This window comes from Girardinichthys multiradiatus, chromosome Y, assembly GCF_021462225.1.
Source record: "Girardinichthys multiradiatus isolate DD_20200921_A chromosome Y, DD_fGirMul_XY1, whole genome shotgun sequence".
In the NCBI taxonomy this organism is placed as follows: Eukaryota; Metazoa; Chordata; class Actinopteri; order Cyprinodontiformes; family Goodeidae; genus Girardinichthys; species Girardinichthys multiradiatus.
This window is the reverse complement of record NC_061818.1, coordinates 38,109,031-38,135,748: the sequence shown is the minus strand read 5'-3', so window position 1 is coordinate 38,135,748 and position 26,718 is coordinate 38,109,031. Positions and strand designations below refer to the sequence as shown.

At 40.4% G+C, this 26,718-nt stretch overlaps 1 protein-coding gene across 4 annotated transcripts; it reads left to right on the top strand.

Moving 5' to 3' along the window:
* Window positions 1–3,707: 3,707 nt before the first annotated feature.
* LOC124864020 (pentraxin fusion protein-like) lies at window positions 3,708–26,062 on the top strand. Of its 4 annotated transcripts, none has more exons than XM_047358620.1 (4): window positions 3,708–4,055; window positions 25,096–25,159; window positions 25,300–25,507; window positions 25,588–26,062. In XM_047358620.1, exons 2-4 carry the CDS (start codon window positions 25,111–25,113, stop codon window positions 25,991–25,993), a joined length of 663 nt encoding a protein of 220 aa, XP_047214576.1. In that variant the 5' UTR covers window positions 3,708–4,055; window positions 25,096–25,110; the 3' UTR covers window positions 25,994–26,062. The 4 variants fall into 4 exon arrangements, with proteins under 4 accessions (XP_047214576.1, XP_047214577.1, XP_047214575.1 ...); XM_047358621.1 differs by lacking the exon at window positions 3,708–4,055 and adding an exon at window positions 4,116–4,134; XM_047358619.1 differs by lacking the exon at window positions 3,708–4,055 and adding an exon at window positions 24,889–24,974.
* Window positions 26,063–26,718: the final 656 nt, after the last annotated feature.

Below are 26,718 nucleotides of genomic sequence, written 5' to 3'. Positions count from 1 at the left end.
GGAACTTTAATAAGGCTGATTGGGAAAAATTTAAATATTTAAGTCAAAAGAAATTGGAAGAAATAGATGAGTCAATTGATATAAATAGTTTAAATATAAATATCTGTAAAAAAAAATCTTACAAGCTGCAGAAAAATCAATAAAAAAAGGCGGAAAAAAGAACGATAAACATATTGTGCCATGGTGGACAAAAGATTGTAGTGAAGTAATAAAATTAAGAAATAAAGCATTTAAAATGTTAAAAAGTAACCCAATTTATCAGAACCTAATTGAGTACAAAAGAAAGCAAGCAAAAGTGAGAAAGATCATTAAGAATGCAAAAAGAGAATATTGGAGAAACGTTTGTAATACCGTAGGGAGAGAAACAAAAATTGATCAAATTTGGAAAACCATTAAAAGAATTAAGGGTATTAGAAAAGAATATGGATATCCTATATTAAAAATAGATAATACAACTATAAAGGAAGATAAAGAAAAAGCTGAAATATTAGCTAAAACATTTAGTAAAATTCATAGTTCAAATAATATTAGTGAAGAAGGAAAGAAAGGTAGGGAAATCACACAGATGAAATATAAAGATTTATTGCAAAATAACGTAGATACAAATAAATTAATAAATGAACCATTTACAAAAGGAGAAATGAACTTTGTTACCAGGAAAACAAAAAATATATCACATGGAAAAGATCAAATGTACTATACGATGATAGAACATCTTAATGACAAAGCAAAAGAAAAAATATTATAATTATACAATAAAGTCTGGGAGGAGGGAGAGCTGCCACAGAGCTGGAAGGAAGCAATAATTATTCCAATAGCTAAACCAGGAAAAGATAACACAAAACCAGAAAATTATAGACTGATCGCATTAACATCAAATATTTGTAAAATAATGGAAAAAATGATTAACATATTATTTAAATATTAATGGGTATATATCTAGAAATCAAAATGGGTTTCGAAAAGGGAGAAGCACAAATGACTCTGCATTATGTTTAGAATATGAAATAAGGAGAGCACAAATAAACAAAGAAAATGTAGTAGCTGTATTTTATGATATAGAAAAAGCTTATGACATGATGTGGGTTGAAGGATTATTAATAAAATAAAATAAAATGAGTGTTAATGGAAAAATGTTTAACTGGATTAAAGATTTTTTATCAAATAGAAAAATACAAGTAAGAATTGGTCAAGAATTGTCAAGAAAATATATAATAGATAATGGTACTCCTCATGGAAGTATTATAAGTCCGTTATTGTTTTCTATAATGATAAATGATGTATTTAAAAATATTGGTAAGGAAGTCGGTTGCTCACTATTTGCAGATGATGGAGGTATAGAGAAAAGGGGTCGTAAAATCAAACTTATTGAAAAACAAATACAGGAGGAGATTATTAGAATAGAACAATGGGCAAATCAATGGGGATTTAAATTCCCAGTAGAAAAAACAAAAGTAATGGTGTTTACACAGAAAAGGAAACAAGAAAATATAAAACAAAAATTATACAATCAAGTTTTAGAACAAGTTATATGTATATGGTTTGATGAAAAAATTATATGGAAAGTACATATAGAAAGAATCATAGATAAATGCAAAAAAATATTAAATATTATGAGATGTATGGCTGGTATTGATTGGGGAGCAGATCGAACATCATTAAAAATAATTTATACAGGATTAATTAGATCAAATATTGATTATGGAAATATAATTTATGGATCAGCAGCAAACACTCATCTTATAAAATTAGACAATATACAACATCAAGCTTTAAGAATTAGTACAGGAGCAATCAGGACCAGTCCAACAGCACCACTTCAGGTAGAGATGGGAGAGATGCCATTAGATCTAAGAAGGAAACAGTCAGCAATAAATTACTGGATAAACTTACAAAGCAATAATCCGGATCATCCCACACGTGATATTTTAAAACCATGCTGGGAAAAAGAAAAAAAAAACAAGTTAAGAGTTTTGGTTGGATTATTAATAACATAGCAGAAGAATTTCAAATATATGAAAAAGAAATAAGTTTAATGTTGCCTTTGCCAATAGTGCCACCGTGGCTGTTACCAGAAGCAGTGGTGGATATGGTGTTGATGGAAAAGAAAAAGGATACGAAATGTTTTTTAGATTCAAGTATAATACAAGAATATATAAACAATTACTATCATTATGTCCAGATTTACACAGACGCATCAAAAACAGATGAAAAAATAGGAGTAGCATTTGTAATACCAGAATTTAAAATAAAAGTAGGAAAAAGAATTACAGATGGATTATCAATATATTCAGGAGAATTATTAGCAATATTATTAGCAGTGCAGTGGGTGGAGGATATAAAACCATTAAAAACAATAATTTGTTCAGTCTCAAGTTCAGCATTATTAAGTTTAAAACATAATCATTCAGAAGGTAGACCAGACATTTTGTTGGAAATAAAACATACTTTATTTAGAATACAAAGAATGGGATTAATATGAGTGTTTTTATGGGTACCAGCACATGTAGGAGTTGGAGGGAATGAGATGGTGGACAGGATGGCAAAGAAGGCTACACAAAACAACATTAGTTTTATAATTAATATTAGTAGGTCAGAGGCAAGAAATATAATTAAACAGAGAATCAGGAAAGAGTGGCAAAAAAGGTGGGATGAAGAAAAGAAAGAAAGATGGTTTTACAGAATCAACAAGATAGTAGGAGAAGTAAGAACTGGAAGAAAGAGCAGAAAAGAGGAAAGATTAATTACAAGATTAAGATTTGGACATACAGGACTTAATTCTACATTGTTCAAGATAAAGAAACATAATACAGGAAAATGTGATTATTGTGGAGAGGAGGAAACAATAGAACATGTAATACTGAAGTGTCAGAAATATGAACAAGAAAGAACAATTTTAAGGAGAGAATTTGTAGGTATTAAAGAAAATTATATTTTGAGAGATACTTTGCAAAGAAGTTTAGGTAGCAAGCATATTCAAATTATAATAAATGTATTCAAAAAAACTAAATTAATAAATAGAATTTGATTGTTGTAATAGTAAATAAGATTTAAAACCATGAAGAACCACACTCCATACCAGTCGGTGGCGGTAATGCACATCATAACGTTATTTGCCAACTGCCAAAAAATAACACAGAAGAAGAAGAAGAAGTATGTACCGGAGTTTTAGTGTTGAAACCCATGGCTGTATGGTCCCAACAAGGACCTCCCAGAAACTCTGTGGAACTCCGGAGGCGTGGAGCCTGGCGAACCCTCAGAGGCCGAAGCACAGCTCTGGGTTCAAAGGCCAGAACGAGGACAAAACGATTCTTAAACCCCTCAAGAACAGGGTTCAGCGGTACTTCCTCCTCGAACCCCTGCAGACTAGGAACAGGAGCTGAGGCGTCGATGGGATCCTCAGTGACGTGAGCAGAGACTGAGGCGTTGGCCGGACCCTCAGTGGCATGGGCTGCTCTGCAGCAGCACTCATGTGGCTTGGTGTGGGCAAAGGAGGACGGCAGTTAAACAACCTTACTGCCGTTTCATAATCCATCTCTATCTTCCTTATCCTCTCCATCAGCTCAGGAGAGGAATACAGGAAACTAATCGTCCTGAGGATCTTTATTTGGCGTGCATAGAACTTCAAGCGCTGCTCCAGCTCGGCAGGTGTGGCTTCAGAACATCGGGTTGGAGCGAGCGCAGACGGCATGGGCGGAGGTGCAACGAGCCTGGCAGACAGTGCTGTGGCAGGCGAAGATGCGGGCTTACTTGCTGCAGCCCTCACGCTGGCTGAGAAACCACCTCCTCGCCAGCCGACCGGCTGGGAACCCCTGCACGTCAGTGTTTCTTGCGGCGGGAGGAGGACGTGGGCTTCACTGCCGGGCCAAAATGCGCAGCCAGGGGAGCAGGCGGAGAACGGCGACGAAGGGGACCTGTCCCCGGACACAGAATCGCCAACCTGGATCCATCATAAGCCGACTGCGGCACCGACAGCCCCGCAGAACGGTGCAACAACTTCTCCGCCTCCCGAGACAGGAAGGCAAAGAGGTCCATGGAGCTAGCCCGATGCTCAGGTCCGTGTTTGGCGGAAACATTCTGTTACGATTTGCAAGATATAGGACCCCAGAATGCAGACGAACAGGCATCGTGATGGTAAGTGAAAAAAAAGGTTTAATAACAAAAACTCACACTCAGCAGGAGGCAGGAACAAAACAAACGGACAGGCATGGCATGATAAAAAAAAACAAGACTTGGTTTGAGAACAAGACATGAGAATGAGGAATGTTTCCGCGACAACTAACTGAACAGGTGTGTTTAAATGGAGCATGGTACAGGTGGAAAACAACACTGATTAACATGGTGCAGGTGAACCGAATAAACTTAATTGACAGACAGAACAAAATGTGGCTGCGGCAAAAACAGAGACTCTAATATACAAACAAAACATGAACAAGACTAAAACATGACCAGAAAAATAATAAACAAAAGCATGATTCAAATTCTAAGAAGAATACTAACAAAAGAACGAGTCAAAACCTTAACTGTGAAAAACATTTGAAAAAAACAGAAACCAAAAACCAAACAACCCCATATTATAACAATTTATTAGATTTGCTTTTATCCCACCTGTCCCTCAGACCAATCCAAAGCCTGACTGCAAAGAGAGGGCTAAGTCAACCCAGGTTTAAGTAGTTCTGCCGAGGGCCCGGCCACATTTATATTCATTTAGTTTCTACATCCAGTGCAGCTTTCCCCAATATTACATTTTTACCTCATTGTCCTTATTTTTCAAATGTAAATTATTGCCCGAGTTCATTAGTTTCTTTATGGTTGTCTCTCCTGCAACTCTCTTATGTTGCCATGTGACAGACTGGCCACCTCTCCAGGGTGTATGCCTCCTCAGCGATCCAGAGGAACCTTACCAAACTCCTCATGGGGTTCATCATTTGTCTTGGGTTTGTGTGCTGCAACTATGTTTTTAAATCCCACCAGAGGTTTTCAGTAAAGTTCAGATCATGTGACTATGATGGCTGCTCTAGTATCTTTCATGGAATTTTCTAAAACCAAGCCTCAGTGGACTTTGAGATCTCCTCGGGGTCATTGTTTGAAGGTCCCATGACAAGACTAAAAAAGCACTGAGAGAGTGCAGACCTCTGCCAAGGCCACTGCATGTCAGCTGCTGACAGGTGAGGAACCATGTGGGAATTCAAGGTTCTCGCACAATGGTCTGGCAATGGTAGAAAAATGTCCTGGACCCAGATGGTGCTCCGTATCACCACAAAATCTAATAATCTGTTCCTTGCCCAAATACTCATCTTATCTGAAAATGTCATTTAAATCCGTTCAGAACCTTTTGAGATATATTGCAAAAGGAAAGACAGATGGACAGACAAACGGCGCTAAAAACCTAACCTCCTTGGCAGAGATAAAAAGAGATAAAGACAGCATGGGTTGATGTAGTTTTTTATTGTATGCCAAGGTGCTTCGCTTGATTGCTGGCCGAGAAAGAAACCCGTAGAGATGAGAGCACACTGAAATGGATTTGTCAAAAAATGTTTCTAATTTTACATTTACTTTATTAAAACAGCTAGGCTGCAAATATGTTTTTTTATATTAAAGTGGGCTGCTTTTTATTTCAATTTTATACAAATGTGAGAAGGACTTAAAAATGCCTGCGTAGTTCAGTGTGTAATTGGGGCCTGCCATAGCAATAAGAAGGCATGGAATGCCATTGCAAAGTGATCGGCGATGGCCGTTGCCCACGGTTTGAAAAAAAACGTGTACTGTTTTTGTACGGTGCCCATTTATTCGGACCCCTTTGAGGACTCTTAGGAATGCAGGCTTAGTGGGACACAAGTGGAGCTACTAACACATGCACACAGAGACACGCGTGTGCTGCCAGTGGAGGAGCTCATCATCATAGCAAAAGAGCACTGCCTCTACTGAGAGAGGAGAATGCCACAGCTTGACCCTGCAAGGTCAAAGTGACAGATCCCTACAGTTTTAGGCCACATTACATCAAAAAGGAGGATTCATACTGATGCTAAATATCTAAGAAGCTCAACCCAGCAGTGGAAAACAGGATTCATGATTCATGCTTTCAATCTAAGTGTACCAGCTGCTGTTTAAAATCAGAGCTGTCGTCATATTCTTGTTGTCATGATGGGTTTATCTCCAGGTTCATCAGACTCAGTGTTTCTTTGTTTCTTTGATCCTTTTCCATAAAAGGGGTATTTCCGTGGGAGGGTGGACAGGCAGGTGGCTGATTCTTAGAAGCAGGTGAATAAGGCTCTAGAAACCTGGGTACGGGAAGGAGGCAGAGTGGAGGCTCACAGCTGAGACAATCGGGGCTTTAATTACCTTGATTCTCAGAACATGACGAGAATTAACCGGAGGCACGAGAAAATCCACAGAATCTCCGGCAGAAACCATCTTCCTAAGAGGCAGAAGAGAAAACACAAAATGTCAGTGATCGATGAGATAACTGCAGAGCAGCAGAGGTCTAGCTGTTTACCACTAAAAGTGAGACAACGAGCTGACGCCTCCCTCTGGCACCTGCCAGTCACACCCTGAGTAGGAGGAGAGAAACACATCACAAAAACACAGGCTGCACCCAGCCTGCACACAACCACCGTGGATATGACACTTGTCAGGTAATGAATATATAAGCTGTTCCAAGAGGGTCTACATTAGAGCTCCACAGTTTCAGTCATTAGGAATTAATTAAAATAAAAGCTTAAAATTGCTATAGTTACTATTACATTTATAGCTGATAAAATAGTACACTGGGAATTTAGAATAGCAAGCAGGTTCTATATAACTGATGGAAATAACCTAGACCTGAAAGGACAACTATGTTGGACTTTCAAAATAAGACCATGACATACTCTACAAAATAAAAGCCTTCATATTGTAAACAACAGCTCAATAAAGCATGATGCAATCGCTTAGCCTAATGCAATTAGCAAAACAACAAAAGGTCTAGGTGGATATCTATGCCTTCTACCCTCAATTCTGATGCAAACTGGGACTAACCCAGCCACAGAACCTTGCATGCACCAAGAGGCAGGCCCCGCATAAATTTCTTAAGAAATTTTCTAGTTTATTTTACAGTAGGCCTACACACGCACACTGCACTTCTGTTTGTTGAATTCTTTTGTCCTAACAGGTAAAATAATAAAAACAAAGTCTATTAGCTGTGTTACCTTTAGCAGCTCCTGTTATGATTTGGAGTTGTTTGGTTTTTGGTTTGGGGTTTTTTCTTTATATGTTTTTCACAGTTAAGGTTTTGAATCGTTCTTCTGTTTATTATTATTATTATTATTAGATTTTGAATCATGCTTCTGTTTATTATTTTCCTTATCATGCTTTAGTTTTTGTTTTGTTCTTGTCTTATCAGAGACTAAATGTACATCCTTCAATCAAACGAGGTGTGAACATTTTGACAGGTGGGCGGGACTTCCAGTGGTGTAACCGGATGTCGTCATTAACCGGATGTTGACATCACAAGGGAGCGAATCTTTCTAATTGTATGTTTTTAGACGTTTTTACATAAAAAAAAACAACATGTAGTTTCTCCACTTTAAAGGTCACTCAGGTTAAGAGCAGGCCCGTCACACAAAATTGTGATAAAAAGAGGGAACCTGACAGAATTGTAAATTCATTTTGTTTTAACGCAGGGGTTATTTAGATGGATATTTTTACATCTAAAAAACAAGAAAGACAAAAAGTAGATACAGAACCTTTCTTCCTCTGCTCAAATGTTTGAGTAATCTAATCTGCACCAGCAACTTGTAGAGATGATCTAAAAACAGAGAAACAAATGAACTGAAAAAATTGTTAAAAAGTAAGCCAAACATGTAATTATCAAAACTGAGTGCTCAGTATGCTGTTTCCAAATTAGAAATGGATTCTACAGCTAAAAGTCTTTGTTTGGAATCATAAGAGACTCCATTTGTTGAAATGGATGATCATTTTAGGTACATTAAGCTTTTCTTTTTTCATCTTAGAGCAATAGTTATTGAGGATTTAGAGAAAACTGTTTTCTCCTCATCCCACGTGGGAGCCAGAGGTTATATCCTGTAGGTGTGGTCTATGTTAAACGTCACAAGAAACTGGATAAATAAAAGTTATATAAAGTCCTCAGACATGTCACTGTTTATTGAATTAAGGCAGACATCCGCAGCTGTTTTTTGTGTATTGTCTCAGACAAAGTCTTCACACCGACTGTAGTCAAAGTAATTAAGAGGACTGTGATCCTTCCTGGCCCAAAGTCTCGAGCATTGTCTTAGTTAATACACATCCACTGTTTATTGAATTAACGCATCTGCGGCTTTGCTGAGGTGTCTCGGGGGGGTTGTGACCAAGGGCGTAACCATGCACGCTGATCGGTTGTCGTCATTACGGAGCGAATCTAGAATCAACGAATTAAAAAAACAGAGGGGTGTGCTTCAGTGTTTGTTTTAAATACTAGCAGAAAACGCAACAATTTACCTGCAGCATTTGCTGGAAAAGAACACTCGTTGAACAATGGTTAGAGTTAAGAGAGTTTTTCATCAAACCGGGGAGAAAAGCAAGGTGTGGCAAGATGATGAGCAACCATCTACATCATCTATTTCCTCATCTGAGATACCTATCGGAATTCCTATCATAACATACTCTGCAGATGATGATCCAACTTCACCAACAACAATGGATAAAAAACAGGCCTCAGGTCAGCTAAGATGTACGTCTCTTCTGTGTGAAACCCCAGTAACCGTCTACAGGCATACGCGCCGTGAATTGGATGCCCCGAAGAAATCAACATATTACCTATGCAAGGTACAAAGGCCTCCGTTCGACACTCTGCAGGAAGAGTGGTCTTTGGAACCATATGGACTGAGTGGTAGCTGGGGGTATATTTTCATGTACGAAATAGGAGAGCTCTGCCTGTATCAATTGGATCAAGACGAGGTATTTAATGGATCATTGGCTCTGTGTACTTTCACCCACAACGACTGGGCTGTGTTACGGCTGGCAATCCCGCACCTTAACGATAACCCTGAATCCGTCTCAGTGTACAAGAGGGAGGATGAAGATGAAAGCTCTCCTCAACCAGCAAAAAGGATGAGAATGTGTCCTTCCGATGTTGAAATAGCTGCAAGAGAACCTCTCTTTAGTGCAGTGTGGGGGTCACAAACCACAGCAAATGGCCGCTGGTCTTTTCAGGCAAGCAAACGCAAGAATAACCAGACGACCCCCTCAGATCTGTTTGTGTTGGAGGCATTCAATCAGAACTGCAGTGTATTCAAGACTGTGCTGGCTCTACCGTATGATGCTTGGGTTGAGAAGATAAATGAAATTGGACAACGTCTTTCCAACCTTTTCCGAAACTCACGCCTCTGGATTGATGTTATGTCAGTGAAAAGAATCCTGACGTTCCATGTTGTGGATCTAAAGCCCACTCTCTTTTGAGGACCCACCCTCTTTTGAGGACCCACCCCCTTTTTGAGGACCCTCCCCCTTCCTGCGCTATATATCAGGGTCTAACTTTGAGCTCACAGACTCTTCTTCACAACGGCGGGCAGCAAACCTTGAGAATGTGTGGAGCGTACGGGAAAACACCATACTGGGACCTCTACAACCAGCAAGAAGAGACCCTCTTCTCTCCTGATCATGATGATGAAAGCGTCAACACCGGGCCGTATCATCCACCTTCTCCAGATCTCTACTCACCAGCCACCTCATCGTCGCAGCTCTTTGAGTCCCTATTCAGTTCAGGGACACCGACAGGATACAACCTCAGATCGTATCATCCGCCTTCACCCGACCTCTATTTACCGCTATGCGTGGCTGAGTCTGTACACACAGATATCCAACCTGAAGACAAGAGGGTGATTGTGGAGGACGAGGCAACCATCAGCTACTCATCCTCCCCACAAACTCCAGACCCGATACCTGCCCCTCAGCCTTCATCAGAAGAGGAGGAGAGTAATCAGGGTGATGAAATTGACGGCTGGATCTCAAGCGCTCTCATCAATACGGTGAAAACAGCGATACTTCATTTATTCAACATAACCTGTTTGAACTATGTCAAAGAAAGCTGTTACGGGTGCATAACGAACCACCCGAGCCAACGACAGCATCAGTGCCTGGAGATATTGGAGGAGGAGTATTACCAAGTCAACTTTCAACGCATCGTGCGACGACTCATAAACCCCAAGCTCTTTCCTGCTATTCAGAAACTTCTGACACTTCGACGTATACAAGCAGATGACTTCAGAGTGAAAACTATTGCAGAGACGGTTTTATATGAACTAAAATCGGTACAAGGCTTCCATAGTGCAATCACTGATATGTACGGTAATGACTGTCTCAAGCAGCTTAACTCTGTTTCAGAGTGCTACGATCCGATCTCAGATGTTTGATGACTTGTTTTGTCTTTTCTGTATTCTCTCTCGGCTTTCTACTGGTATACATATATAACTGTTTTGTTTTTTAGTTTTTTAAAGATTGCAATGTTTGAATTGATCTTTATTATCTGAATGCGGTTTTTCTGTTTCTCTATTAAATACGGGTACAAAATAAAAAAAGAAGTATAAATATACCCTCAGGTGTTTTTGTTTTTTTCATTATTTAACAAGTAGTCGTCAGAGTGAGCATAAAACTGGGATGTCTGAATGAAGGATGATGAAAAATGTATATTACAACCCATCAAATCCAGGAAGTTTAGGGGGTATAGAAAGGTTGAGGAGGGTTTTGCAAAATGAAACGGGGAAGAAGGTAGCAGTTGAAAAAGTTAAAGATTTTTTATCGGGAGAAGATGCCTATACTCTTGTGGAAATATAAATGCCTTATCATTAGTAGCTAAAGCTAAGATATATTTGGGATTTGCTGCTTATAGATTAATTATTATTAGGAGTTTTTAGTTATGCTTTTGAGAGTTAGAAAAAATCCTTAAACAATAGCTTCTAGTGTGGTCACACAATGAGTGTTTATTATTCAAGGTTAAAGCTTGCAGGTGTTTTCTGTCTGTATCGTGAGAAGCTGGCAGTGGATTAGGGAGTGCATGTGTCAGTTTCATCAATAGAAGATGCCTCAGAACTGACCTTCAGCAAAAGAATGTATGAGAAACTGTCTGCAGCCAAAGAATGTGTGAGAAACTGATAAGGTGCTGCACAACAAATGTGAAATGTATATTCCCTGGTATGTGTGTGTTCAATAAAAGAATGGTGCAGGGGAGAGAAGAGCAGAAGTGTTCTTGACTACACAGAGGCCTCTCTTCCCCGGCCGGGTGAATCAGCTTCAACCTCTAGTCCGTGTTTTGTTTTCTTAGACATTTAAGTTTAGTTTTTCTCGCGCAGAATTAAGATGCTTTGACCAAATAAACGAACACACAGGAGTTTAGAAGGACAACTCCGACAACTTGGTGATCCCGACGTGATTTGGGAAAAGTGAGGACTTTCGGCTAAATCAGAACTTCACCAAAAGACGTCTTGACACCAGGGTACCCTCCTCACTTCTAACAAAGGTAAGGCAGAACCTGTTTAAACGAACTCTGCTCTTTTGGCATTGTCGATAGGCCTAAATTCTTGGTGTCAGATGTCTGAGTAAGTGAAATGTTCTGCTAGATTTAAAATGTGTAGACCAGTGTGTTAAGATAATATAATATAAAAGAGGTCAAGTAAAGTAAAGTGAGAAATAGGGTTTGAGGCCCGTGTGTTTCCTGAGTTGGCAACTCTACATGGTTTCTGACGAGAATTCATGATTTTGCTGGGTTGAAGTCCCGGAGGGTGGGAACCTCCGAAGTGTAAACAGTTTTCTTAAGGTTTGAGTCCCTCAAAAAACGGGGTTCGAGTCCCCTGGAATTTGAGGGTTAGAGTCCCTCTGGATAAGGGTTAAAGTCCCTAGGTTGTGCAATGTATTCTGGAGTCAGAAAGCTAAGACCGGGCAAAAACACAAAGGTTTGAATGCTGTGTTGTATTCGAGTTCTGTCTCAATAAAACCAGATTACAGATGTGGTAATTTATAAAACACATCTGAAGTCCCTATAAGTTACTGTGAACAGTTTGCATGAATCTGTAAGACCAGTAACAGTGAGAGCATGGCTGTGAGTTATAAATGACATTTGTAACAAGACCAGCATGATAAAACTATGAGCTGGAATAGGATAATTCAGCAAGAATAGTTAGACTTGGAGGGCATCTAGTGGACTCCAGAGAAAAGTACATAATACACAAACACATAAAATCGATGAGCTGTTCACAGAAGGGATAATCTGTGAGACAGACTTGTTAGGAGGAGTGTGTGAAAATACGGTGTGAGTGGGGAGAGGCGCAGCGGTTCAACAGACTCTCATTGCAGGTGAATGAATGCAACATTCCTGTATGGAAACCTAACTGGTGTCAACAATGACAGAGTGCTGATAAGCTGCTTGGTTTGGGGGAAAATTGAGGTGTCTTGAGACGTGTTTATGTCACTCTCAAAATAGTCCAGATACCACGGACACAGCGTGCCATATTTTCTGTACGGCCTCAGTTGACCAGTGAATGAACAGAGTGGAGTGAAGAAAGGTGGGAATACTTTTTACAGAAGGGTGCGAAAACTTTTCTTCTAAACATGGACGGAGAATTTGATAGGGAAACGGATGACTCAGAGTCAAGTGCAGAGGCACCGGTGTGGAAAACATTTAAGGAACAACTGTATGTTGTGAGACAACTGGTACAGCAGACTCAGGATGGGAAACAGGCTGAAAAGTTGATTACAAAAATAGATCAGAAAATACAGGATGAAGTTGAAAAGGATGGAACTGATGGAAAGAGCAGAAATAGTGTTGGAAGATGGTTTCGGCTGAATATGAAGGAGGCTAAGAAAGAAAGAGAGTTGGCTGAGGAAAAATGCAAAGACAGTGGATGGTTTAAAGGCAAGTTTAAAGAGACAAAGGACAAGGCAGCAAAAGATGAGACATTCTGGTCTCAGATGGTGTTAATATGGCAGGGAGGTAAATATGCAATGTTTGATAAACCTGACACCACACATACAGAACCACACACTGACAGGAATAAGGAAGTAGCTGACAAGCCACCACCCTACTTGGGGTTATAATTGCATGCTTAAGCTGACCACCGAGGCATCTCCAGCTAACTGCACCACCTTAGCCAGCATCTTCCCTCCTATCCCTAACAATACCAAAACAGGACCATTCTCACCCAATAAAGGTAATGGCACGTATACATGTTTTAACTTTACATCAATCTCATCCAAAATTAATGTAGGACAGATCCCGTCAGATTGGTGTAATATTACTACACTAGGTAGTGTTATTGGTCCTTGGGCCAGATCTAGACTCTATATAGGAATACCATAGGGGTGTGTGCAATGGTGAGATTACAGGCTCCCCTTATTCTTTTGGGTAAGGACCTTAAACGTCTACCCACTAAACATGCCCAACAAACAGCTCTCACCCGCAGAAGGCGACGGCATATTATGAAACGAAGCACTGCTGGATTTGATTTAAGTCAGGGCTCCCCCACCTATATAGATGCTATAGGTGTCCCTAGGGGAGTACCAAATGAATATAAATTGGCTGACCAAATTTCTGCAGGATTTGAGAATATACCAATCATCGCTGCCCTTTTCTCTGTGACCCCTAACAAGAATATTCATTACAATATCCTACGCCTCACGAACTTAACTCGAGATGCAGTTGAGGGACTCGTTGATCAAACAGGACCTACTTCCCTTATGTCAGTACAAAATAGAATGGCGCTGGATATGCTTCTAACAGAAAAGGGGGACGTATGTGCAATGTTTGGTGATATGTGTTGCACATTTATTACAAACAATACAGCACCAGACGGTCAATGTCAAAAGCCTTAGCAGGCCTCAAAACGCTATCTGCCTCCATGCATGAACATTCAGGTATTGATAACCCATTTGAGGATTGGATGACTGGCATGTTTGGACATTGGACAGGTTTAATCATGTCTTTGTTTATTTCCATAGCAGTATTTGTTGCTATTATGGTGACGTGTGGATGTTGTTGTGTACCATGTATTAGATCTTTGAATGTGCGCTTTATTACTGCAACTATTGAAGGCAAGGCAACCACACCCCCTCATATGATGCCTTTGTTGGCTATCCCTGATGATGACGAGGAACATGAAGGGGTGTTGAGAATTTAATTGGAGTCCGCTGTGCTTAGGCTTCTGGTATAGACGTATACTTTTTCTATTCTTTTAGTGAAGTCTTAACAGACTTCAAAAGGGGGAATTGTGGAAATATAAATGCCTTATCATTAGTAGCTAAAGCTAAGATATATTTGGGATTCGCTGCTTATAGATTGATTATTATTAGGAGTTTTTAGTTATGCTTTTGAGAGTTAGAAAAATCCTTAAACAGTAGCTTCTAATGTGGTCACACAATGAGTGTTTATTATTCAAGGTTAAAGCTTGCAGGTGTTTTCTGTCCGTATCGTGAGAAGCTGGCAGTGGATTAGGGAGGCATGGTTCTCCTCTCCCTGAAGATGCCTCAGAACTGACCTTCAGCAAAAGAATGTATGAGAAACTGATAAGGCGCTGCACAATAAATGTGAAATGTATATTCCCTGGTATGTGTGTGTTCAATAAAAGAACGGTGCAGGGGAGAGAAGAGCAGATGTGTTCTTGACTACACAGAGACCTCTCTTCCCCGGCCGGGTGAATCAGCTTCAACCTCTAGTCTGTGTTTTGCTTTCTTAGACATTTAAGTTTAGTTTTTTCTCAAGCAGAATTAAGATGCTTTGACCAGATAAACTAACAAAATTTAGCTAGAAGCTACAACCACAGCTACCACACCAGCATTAAGATGAGCCCAATGGAAATGACCTCAGAAAATGCCTTTCAACCTCCAACTGATATTGCAGGGCCTCAGTGACAATGTTTAAACAGGGGGATCTTGTCAGAATATCCAAGGTACGTGGAGTGTTTGACAAAAAATACAAAAAGAGTTTTACGGATGAAATGTTTACAGTGTATGAGCGGATACTCCGATCTCCTCCTGTATACAAACTCAAAGATTTGGAGGGAGAACCTATCGAGGGTTCTTTTTACGCTGAGGAACTTAAAAAAAGTAAAAATATTTAAGGACATGTATCAAGTGGAGAAAATATTAAATCGACGCACCGTCAAGGGTGTCAAACAGGTTTTTGTACGCTGGAAAAATTGGCCTGAGAAATTCAACAGTTGGATCAGGTTTGATGAACTTCGAGACGTATAAAATAGGTGTGCGCTAAAACCTTACGATTCATACAGCATCATGGACAGCAAGGCAGAGGATAGCAGTTTTTACGTTACCCTTCCCTCTAACGCTAGCAAGGAAGTGTTTAAAAATAATACCAGTTCACGTTTCTGTGTAAATTTAGCTCAACATATTGATTTAGAAGCCCAATAGTTGGATGCATTAGCAGAGATTTCATACCTTCATACATGGCATAATTTACCGAATAATGTAGCCTACTTTGAATGGAGGATAATACGCAAAGGATCAGAAGTGGCTACTATAACAGCGTTATTCAACTCAAGACAGAGATGGAAATGTTTTTCAAAAAAATGAACTCGGGTATCCGCATTAAATTCAGCAAAGTTCAAGAGAGATTTGCATTTCAAGCAAGCGGTCCGTGTGAAATACGCTTCTTCAGCACTCTAGCTTATATGATGGGCGTGAAACCAGGGGAATGGATTCATGTATCTGAACCAAAACTGGCTCCTTTTCCAGCGGATATAAAGGCTGGTTTCTATCACCTATACTGCTACAGCGACATGGTCAGCCCGCAAATAGTAGGCAACGCTTTTGCACCTTTACTGAGGACCATCAAAGTACAAGGCACATTCAGTGATATGATTACTCTGACGTTTAACCCCGTCCACTACCTTCCATTTTCCAGAAGACATATTGAAAATATCAATATAGAAATTAAATCGGACCAAAATGTTCCTGTAAATTTCGTCGTCGTAAAACTACACTTCAAACCGGTGATATCACAACGTAGCCTGAGATAAATTTTATTTGTATAAACAGAGATATATATAACCTCTAAGACTGATTGGTTATCATTCATATTACGCTGGTCATTCAACACTGCATCAAGTAGGCAAGAGAGAACATGGCACATCTAAGTCTGAGACGTGATCCAAATCGCTTTGTAAATTACTATGTAAGTCAATCAGGCGGTAATCTGCCAGGGTTTTATGGGGCCCCGGTCATGTACGGACGTGGAATTGGATCATTATTTTCAAAATGATTTTGCTTCGTATCCCCTCTGGTTAAAAAAGGATTTGCAATTGCAAAACCCCATCTTAAAACGGCTGCATCAAATATCGCTTCGGATGCCATCGGTAGAGCCGTGAGTAAAATGAGTGGTTCTACACACACAGAAGGTCAAGAAGGTTCAGGAATTATGGTTTTATCCAAAAGACCCAGAACAAGACCCCCTGGTGATCGTTTAAGGTCGGTTAAAAAGCAACGACAAGCACGAAAAAGGAGATCAGTTGGAGCTGACAAACGAAGAGGAAGGAAGTCATCCGCATGTTTTGATATATTTAAATAATGGCTCTTTTACATAACAAATCATCAGAGTGCACGCTGGCAGAGTTGGACTTATTTTCTGCCCCGATGACGCAGCTATCGATCGAAGATAAAATTTACACCGAGATCCAGCCTTTATCAGCAATCACCGATGGAGGCCCAATCAAGTTTTTCCTTCCGGGAGACGGAGAAAAGTATCTGGATCTCAACGATACGCTGTTGCATCTCAGAGTGAAAATTACTAACGAGGATGGAACAAACCTGCCAGATGATGCACCTGTAGGGCTCATCAACTACCCGTTAAACACCATCTTCAGTCAGTGTGACATCACTCTCGGAGATCGAATGATTTCACAATCCAGCGCTACACATCCATATAGAGCCATGATTGAGACATTGTTAAACTTTTCTGAGGATTCTTTAAAAACCCAGTTTAGCTCCGGTCTTTTTTATAAAGACACTGCAGGGGCTCTGAACTCTATTGTTACAACTAACGGCCCTAACCAAGGTCTTAACAGCAGAGCAGGCTTTACGGCAAATTCCAAGGAGGTACATCTCCTAGGCCCCCTGCATGCAGACATATTTTTCTGTGAGAGACTTCTTTTAAACTCTGTTGACCTCAAAATTAAACTTACAAGAGCCAACGATGCCTTTTGTCTCATGGCAGCAAGAGACTCTACTTTCAAACTCAGGATATTAGGAGCATCTCTTTTTATCAAAAAAGTTTCTGTCTCTCCAGCCGTTCGATTGGGGCACGCTTCAGCTTTAATGAAAGCAAATGCTCTGTATCCACTTTCACGTGTGAATGTAAAAACATTCCATCCCTGAAAATTCAAGGGTATGCAACCAAGAGAATCTTTTCTTAGGTATCTTTCCCAAGTATGTGGTGATTGCGTTACTGGATCATGATGCTTTTACAGGAACACGCAATCTCAATCCGTTTGACTTTAATTATGTGGGGACACAGATGCTCTATCTCCACTTTCCAGTGGGAATTTAAGACTGGAAATGCGTTTCAGAAACCCGTTGCCTCATACCACCACGCTGATCATCTACACTTGTTATGACTCTATTTTAGAGATTGATTTAAAGAGGCGTGTGCTGGTGGATTATTATTAATCTAATCAGACATGAATAATCATGAAATTGAGGATCTACTGCATCATCTGCTGGGAGATTTGTTTTACGGTATATGGGCGTGCGACCAGCTGCCGCTGCTAGCTGACACATTCACAGGACCCGCATACTTTATTAGTGAACACACATCCTTCATACATGCCTGGAGAACACTGGTTAGCTCTGACTCTGGAAGAGAATGGCCAAGCCGGCTTTTTTGACTCTTATGGATTCCCTCCAAATTTTGATTTCTACCTGTCAAGCATCGTAACATTTTTAAAAGACAGATCATCAAAAATATTGTATCACAATAACCAGTTTCAAAACACTCTTTCCACTGTGTGCGGTCACCACTGTATTTATTACCTCTGTCATAGAGCATGCGGTCTATCACTGCAGCAAGTGTTGTCTAAATACACCGGAGATGTGTTTAAGAATGATTTAATGGTATCTAATCTTGTAAAAAAATACCAGAAATGTGTCATTAATCAGAGTTCTGCATTTTTCACTCACAGTGCATGCTCCTTGGAGATGTTTCAGGATTGTTATGGAATTTAAATTGTCTTTTTTTTTCAGATTTTAATTTTTGTTTAAATTCTAATTAAAATGTATATCAGTGTGTGTGTGTGTGTGTGCGTGTGTGTGTGTGTGTGTGTGAAGTAGAGCATGATGCTAGACATGTAAATATAATCAATAAAGATTTTATTGAATGAAAGAAATAGGCTACACGTCTCATTTTCTTACGGTTTATGATGAAAATGTAATCCATCGGCGAGGTAGTATTATTTTACAAAGAGACTTTTTTGTCTTCATGGTAGTATTTTTGGTCGATCTCCAGCTCGGATCTCGACCAATGGGGAGAAAGAGTTATCTGCTTTTTTCTTCTCTGATTAATGCGAGGGAATGCTTCAGCACTTTCAATAAATGATGCCTCTCCGTCTGTTTTTAGCCGTCTATATTCATCACGAGCATAAGGATTATTGACAGAAGATATGGGGATGTTTACCTCTGACAAAGTATGCAGAAAGTCTGACCATCCTCGGGGTAGCGGTGCTCCAGATTTTTTAAACGGAAGGATGAGATTTTTCAACAAGTCAATCATGTGGGACCCCTTTACAACATTTCTTTTAAATACAAATTCTCCTCGCAAAGTCCAACCCCCACTTCTTTCGGATAATTTCTTCAAAATGTACTCAGCATTTTTACGGATATGCTTTGGCAGGCTTTTCAGTACATCCATAACAATCTGATCCGAAGCAACCTGGTCATGCCCCGGGACCTGCTTTTCTTCATGCTGCTCATGGTCTGGAGTCTCGTTCGATGTGTCACGCTGCAGCGTCAAACTCACCCGTGGTTCTTCTTTCACACCTTGCTTGAGTAGAGTCAGATACCTCTGCAAAAGTGCATCGTATTTCTTGATTTTTTCATAAGAAGTCAAACCGGGGTCATTCAATATCGCTCTCATTTCAGCATCCAAATTCTTCTCCGCCGTCTGTCTGATAGACGTGTCTGATTGGGTCAGACGCCTGAACTGATGAGGTGAAATGAGAAACATCTTCTGCGATGTTCTGAGAGACATTGCCTCCTGATGATTCCACCCACTAGATCACCGATGAAGGGAGCAAGAGTCATTAAGATGGGGAGAATAAAACCACCTCCCTGGTTTTTGAGAGCCAGCTGTTTACGTTTGATACCAGTTCTTTTATCAGCCAACAACCTGATGATTTTTCTTTGCTTCTTCAATTTCCGGGGTTGAGAAGGTGATAGTTTAATGTTACCTTTTAAAATATTCAGAGCAATCTCACACAGAGCATGAAGAAAGTCAGGAGAGCAGTGTGCAAGAATATCTTTACGTTTCTGTGGACAGGCCTGGTACAAAGCTCTGAATAATGGGACATTCCTTTTTATACGTGCAGACATGATGACTTACTTTGTTCTAGGGACGTACACAGCAGGCCACTGGTGAGGAAGTATCCCCGTTCTCAGTCTGAAATGTTCTGGGCAGGTAGGCGTAAGATCGATGATTAAATAACCATGAGCTTCTCTTGTTGCGTCTTTAAAACTCTCCAAGAAGAGACCCTTTTGCGATGGAAACATTTGGCGGGCCAAATCTGAGGCTTGAGCAATAACATCGTCTAGAATGATCAGGTTTTCATCTTCAAAAGAATGAGGCAATCCTTCCACAAAGGTAATATTTTTATTCATCTTCTGCAATTCAGCATACATCGGCTGAAAAGATGTGTAAATCCACAAAATATTTTCTGGAACAACATCCATGACATGGTTACAATTCTGCAAAACACTTTTTACAAAAACCGTTTTCCCGCAACCGCTGGGTCCTATTATCATACATGAGAAAGGCGCTCTAAATCTAGGATCAAAATCAACCTCCTGTAAATCGGCAGAATTTTTTTATTTTATCTTTCTTTTTCTTATGTTCTAATAACCAAAAGGCAGAGTTGTCCCATCAGAAAAAAGACGTCTCTTATCATAGACCAATCGAAACCTTTTAACAAATGCAGCATTTCTTAAGAGGAATCTCTTTTTATCGTGTGCTGAGGAATTTCAATGAAACCCTCACTGCACCCCGCTAAGTTACCCTCAACCAGCCCTTTGATGCTGTCAAAATTGACCCTCTCGCTGCATTCATGCATCTGAGTGATGCCTTTAGCACGTATCACTAGCTTTTTCTGGTTTTTGGTTTGATATGCATAACTCTTGGGTCCTGTTGATGCAAACTCCGAAATGCTGTCTCCATCTAACTCGTCAGTAAGATCACCCAGATAATTTCCAAGCTCCAAAGGAGTTTCACCACTTTTCGTCATAAAAGTGATCTTTGTCACTTTAAATTAGTCTGTTCTGTAACTTCTCCATGCTGCTGAGAAGTTTTAAACATGCATAAGTGGTGGTGAATGCAGCAATAAACACATTGTTTACCTTGCTTGGGGGAGAGATGACACATTTGCTGTAGTTCCACTGCACTACACACATTTCAGGGTTGAAGAAATGGAAATAGTTAACCCTGTATTTACTCGAGAACATGAAGCTGAAAAACTCATCAAGGTTAGTGATGACTGTGGTCTGAGACAGATCACTTCGCTGCACAAACTTTCCCCAAAATCTGTTTAAACACAGTTTCGCTACCTGTCTTTTGGCAGGGTTCACCTCAATTTTGCCTGCGTCTAATTGGATACCCTGGTGGGGTTTGTAGTCTGCTACATACTTTGACCTGCTCTCCTCATCCACCGCTTCAGATGGGTAGCCTGAAGCCTCCTGCTTACCCTTTAAAAAGCAATGAATGTAACCTTTAAAGATTGTGTCGCTGGTCTTCTCAAAATGCCAAACGTCAGGGATTTTGGCGAGGCGATAACCGCACTGCAATGCTTTACAAAACTCTACACACACCCACACACCTGTCAGAGCTCTGTCCTCATCATTATGCCTGCAGGGACCTGACTGGTTATTTATTTCAGCACATGTGCAGCAGAGAGTAAACACAAGTTTACCTTGGGATGTTCTGTAAGGTAAAACAGGGAACAACAGGTTACGTGGTGGGTAGACCACAGCTCTGATTATACCGAAGTAGCTGCTGGGGTCATCAAAATCTTTGTAAATGATGGTGGGGTGGCCGAGGGAAAAAACACAGTTGGCATTTACATAAGGGTACAGAGATGTGTAATCCACATAGTGTACAGTTCATAGGACATGTGTGTCCACCATACAGAGCATCTCGGTGTGATAGCGGTTCGGGTGCATTAACTTTCTCAAGAAAGCTGATCACCCCTGGGTCTGATTTTTTCATTTCAGTCCACTCATGCTCCCAGATGACCTCGAGACGAAGGCCGTACACAGTTTGTAACACCTTGCTTCTCTCAACAGTGGCTGCATAAAACTGTTCAAATGCGACCCCTCTCAACGGACACTTGTCATGTAACACTTTTTACAGCCGTGGAAAAAACAGCCGTAAAATTCAAACGCAACTTTGACACCGTTAATCTCTGCATACCCATCCACAGAACATGGACCAATTTTCTTTTCCCCCGTGTTTAATGCATGTTCGATGTCAATTTTTCTGCTGTCTGAAATCCAGCCAAGCCATTGAATGGACGCGCTGGAAAATGTCTTACTACTACGCCTGTAGTCCAGAGGTGAGGGGATGGTAAAGGTTTTAGGAGGAAGGAAATTAGTTACAAAAACCTTCATGCAGGCTGAGGCTATCGTGACGCTTTTAAGCAGATCCACACTTGTCTCCTTAAAGAACTCATCCCTGAATTTAACACAACCTTGAAATAGAACGTCCACATCATTTTTACAATAACGAAGAGCTTCCTTCTCAAAGTCAAAGACCCCTTTGCTCGCTTCTCTGTACCAGCTGCTAAACACCTGTTGTTCTTGAAGGCTCATGCGTTCTACAGCGTAGGAGGATGGAGGAGGAAAAGACCCCACATACTGGAGATGTTGCTCAGACGAGAATAGGTGGGGGGAAAAAACCTTTGGTCTGATCACTAAAACCTAATGCTTTCGGCATGGCACTAAGCTTCATACACATGAAGGACAGACTATCAATGTATTTTAACCTGTAATCAGGGTCGGTTAAACAGAGAACTTTACTTCCCTGCATGATGAGATGAGGTTTAATGCCTAACTGCAGCATACATAGCTGTGATAATCAGGTAGCTGTCATACCCACGTGCGTTTTGCGCACGTGGGTATGACAGGTTCCCTATGTCTGCTGAAACATGAAGAATTACGACAGATTCTGTGACAACCTGCACAGGCGACAGGTTCGTTAATTTCACGCATAAACTGGTATGAGTGACACACCGGACAATAGCCTTCACAATGGTGTGTGTCTGGCTTTTCATAACAATATGCACAGATGTATCTCGATCCTATAAAACCCTTGAGATTTTTTATCCCGTAGTAGTGACCTTGAAAGAACAGCAGAAAGAGAGGGTTTGATCGATCAGGGAAACTGGTCGCAAATTTACACAGAGCTGCAGAGTCTGTAACGGTTCTGTGAAACAATACAATTGTTCTCTTTAGAATGTTTTCAAATTTATCAATGTTGCTGAAAGTTACTGCTGTCTGATCATCTAAACCAGCCCTGTGTTGCCACTCCCTCCCCAGCTCTAAAGCCTGATTATCAGTAAGGTTAGAGTCAGAGACGTGTGCAAGACTTATGGCAAAGCATAAGCATAAAAAGCATGCCATAAGCATGCCATAAGCATAAAAAAGCTTAAGGTAACTAAAATTATCATCCATTTTACCAAATGGAGTCTCTCATGATTCCAAACAAAGTTTTTTAGCTGTAGAATCCATTTCTAATTTGGAAACAGCGTACTGAGCACTCATAAAATTTTAGATAATTCCACGTTTAGCTTACTTTTTAACTATTTTTTCAGTTCATTTGTTTCTCTGTTTTTAGATCATCTCTGCAAGTTGCTGGTGCAGATTAGATTACTCAAACATTTGAGCAGAGGAAGAAAGGTTCTGTATCTACTTTTTGTCTTCATGTTTTTTAGATGTAAAAACATCCATCTAAATAACCCCTGCGTTAAAACAAAATGAATTTACAATTCTGTCAGGTTCCCTCTTTTTATCAGAATTTTGTGTGACATGCCTGCTTTAACCTGACTGACCTTTAAAGTGGAAAAACTACATGTTTTTTATTTATTTATGTAAAAACATCTAAAAACATACAATTAGAAAGATTTGCACCCTTGTGATGACAACATCCAGTTAATGACGATATCCGGTTACGCCCATCTGTCAAAGTTTTCACACCTCGTTTGATTGAAGGATGTACATTTAGTTTCTCTTATCAAGTCACGTTTTTTGTATCTGGTTATGCTTTAATTTCATAGTGTACTAGTTTGTATTCAAGGGTCTCTGTTTTTGCTCCAGCCACGTTTTGTTTTCTCCTGTCAATTAACTTTATTCAGTTTACCTGCTCCAAACTAAACTGGCTCCTTTCTTCACCTGGTTCACCTTCCATATATACACCTCCGTTCTGTTTATTCTTTGCAGAATCATTTTCTGGATCATCCTCATGTCCTGTTATTCACGCCAAGCCTGTCTTGCCAGCCTGCCCATGTCAGTTTTGCCTGTCTTGCCTGTCCGTTTACTGTTTTGGTTCCTGCCTCCTAGTGAGTGAGTTTTTTGTTATTAAATATTTTTTCCACTTATCATGCTGCCTGCTAGTCTGCATTCCGGGGTCCTTCGCTACACAAACCTTGACAGCTCCAGAATTGTTTTTTTTTGGTGGAAGAGGAAGCATAATGGCTCTTCAGGTAATAAAGGTTGCTGACCCCTGCTCTACACCACTAGAACAATATTAGGTGTGGTCAAACTGACAGTAAGTTAATTAGCAGCAACTGGCTGCTACTTTCCCACTCAAACACTATGGGAGGATCAAGTCATCAACTTGATATAAAACTGTCTGGCCAATGCTGAGAAAGCTTTCAAAGCCAGGAGACAGTGATGGAGGAAACACCCTACGTAAGCTTGGTGGAGGCGGTTTATGTGGTTAAAAAGTGTTTGTGTGTCTCGACACAAACTGTTCCTGGAAGTCGAGTCCTGCTGGGGAAAAAAACAGTGGTCCAGTTGAGCTCTGGAATGAGGAGCTCAGTAATGAAATTGTTATGGTACAACTGTCACGTTGATTTCCTGCAGATGTGATGCTAGTCTTGTATTCCTGTAACTGCCCTTGATAATCAATGTTGTGGGTGCCAGAATTTCTGCGTAAATAAAGATGGAAAATCTGATTGGTCAAGAGGACCACATACACACTAATGCTTTGTATTTGTAAATAACAAAAACACCTTGTAAGAGCTGAAAGCAGGGAACTTGTGGAATTTTTGCTGAATATGTTTGGTGCATTGTGAGAAATAAAGGTTCCCCCTGTGAAGGCTGGGAGGAGAGAGAACTCTGAGTTTTTGTGTTACCTGCTTTAGCTCAGTAGTAAAGCCGTACCCTTCTACAGCTTCGTATTCAGGATGAGTGCAAGTGGCTCTACAACGAGGCCATCTACAATCTACAGGAAGGAGTGATCTAAGGTCAACCTGTTTTGAAGCAAATATTTACTTATCAGGAGTGGGTGGTTCACCGCACCACAAAATGGTCATGGACCTGGAACTTGAACTGGCAAATTCCCGGTCCACAGGCAGGAGTGATCTAAGATTGATTTAACATATTGTAAAGCAAATACTTTCTTATCAGGAGTGGGTGGTTCACCGGGCCACAAAATGGACCTGGAATTTGAACTGGCTGCAAAAAATGAGACCATAAAGCTTCCAGTTTTCAGCTGGGATTAGGACATTTTCAGCAATTCTGTATGTCTTCATCTTCATTAATGTGAAGCTTATATGTTGGTCTCCATATATAGCATATTTTCTCCCCGTGCATCAAGTTATCACATCTAAGGATTTGTTGATTGTTGTTGTTTTTCTACAGGCTTAACGTGCAAAAATGAGGCTTTCATTAGTTCTTCTCATCACCATCTCAGCTGTATTTGGTGGTAAGAACTCCCCAACACATCTTTCATCTACATCAATGCATCTATGTTTATTTACCTTCCAAAATGTGGGGAAAAGAGCAGAGAATTCATGTCTGTGTCTAATTTTGAGCTGTTTTCTGTCTGAAATGTTTTTCTCTCAGGGAGTCTGGCCTTTAGAATCGTTGTCTTCCCAAGGGGAACCAGCAACAGTTATGTGGAGATGACCCCTGAGAAACCCCTCACTCTGAAGGCTTTCACACTGTGCATGCGTGTGGCCACAGAGCTCAACGGCGAGAGAGAAATCATCCTGTTTGCATATCGAACACCTGACTATGACGAGCTGAATGTGTGGCGAGAGCTGGACGGAAGGTAAAATATTTATGTCCCAGCAGTTTAAAACACTTCCTCGATCAGAGGTAGTAAAGGGTTCATTGTGTATTTCTGTTTAGGCTCTCCTTCTACCTGAGTGGAAGTGGAGTTCTGTTCCAAGTCCCTGACCTCGGCTCGCTACAGAATCATCTGTGCTTCACCTGGGATTCCAGCTCAGGTGCTGCAGCCCTCTTCATGAACGGCAGAAAAAGTGTGACCAAAATCTATAGGAAGGCTCACACTATCCAGCCAGGAGGCCGGGTTTTAATCGGCCAGGATCCTGACAATTATCTGGGTGGCTTTGATGCAAAGCAGAGTTTTGTTGGAGAGATTTCTGACGTGAACTTGTGGGACTCTGTCCTGTCAGACGCTGAAGTCCAAAACCTGTTTCATCAGAGAACAACACACAAAGGAAATGTGATTGACTGGGAAACTTCAGATCTTACACCAACTGGAGAGGTGGAGGTTATTAATGTTAATCCATAGCCCAATTATTTCTACATGCATAAAAAAACTTTGTTTTCTTTGGGCAAATAAAATTCATCCTGAAGTCTTTCTGCTGTGATCAACATCTGTGTGTGTTATTTCCTAGTTGAACACGTATTCAATTTGGTCCTAAGAATGAGTGCAGCAGTAATGAAGCATTCAGGAAGCAAAGCTGCAAACACTTTTCCACTCCTGCATGAAATAAAATGTATTCAATTAGAAGTCAACCTGACTTAGAAATGGTTCACCTTTGTGCTTAAATGGTCACAAACCTGATTAAATCTGCAGGAAGTCTGTTTCAACTCATCCTGACAATAAAGACCAAACACCAGAGCTCCTATTAACTCTGAGGACCAGACAAAAACATCTATGGATTAAAAATAAGGGATATCAACTTTAATTATTTGATGTTACACTGCGGAGGACTCGGTGATTTATTTTGCTCAGTCTGATGCTCTACTGAGTAACACTGAAGATACAGTTACATGTTATATGAAAAGTAAAAAGCCTCAACATGGAGCTGAGTAGAGCTCGCTGTATCAACAAATAGTTCAGTTCCTTCTTGTATTGAGCAGGTCACTGTATAGGATTCAGGTTAATCAATTCAATGTATTTTTTCCTACTCAGAACATCAAGCCAAGGTTGAAAAGTACATTTCAAACGTTGAAACCAAGTCGGTCACGGAGTGACATTTTTGGACTCCGTTTGTGGCTTTGTGTTTGTTT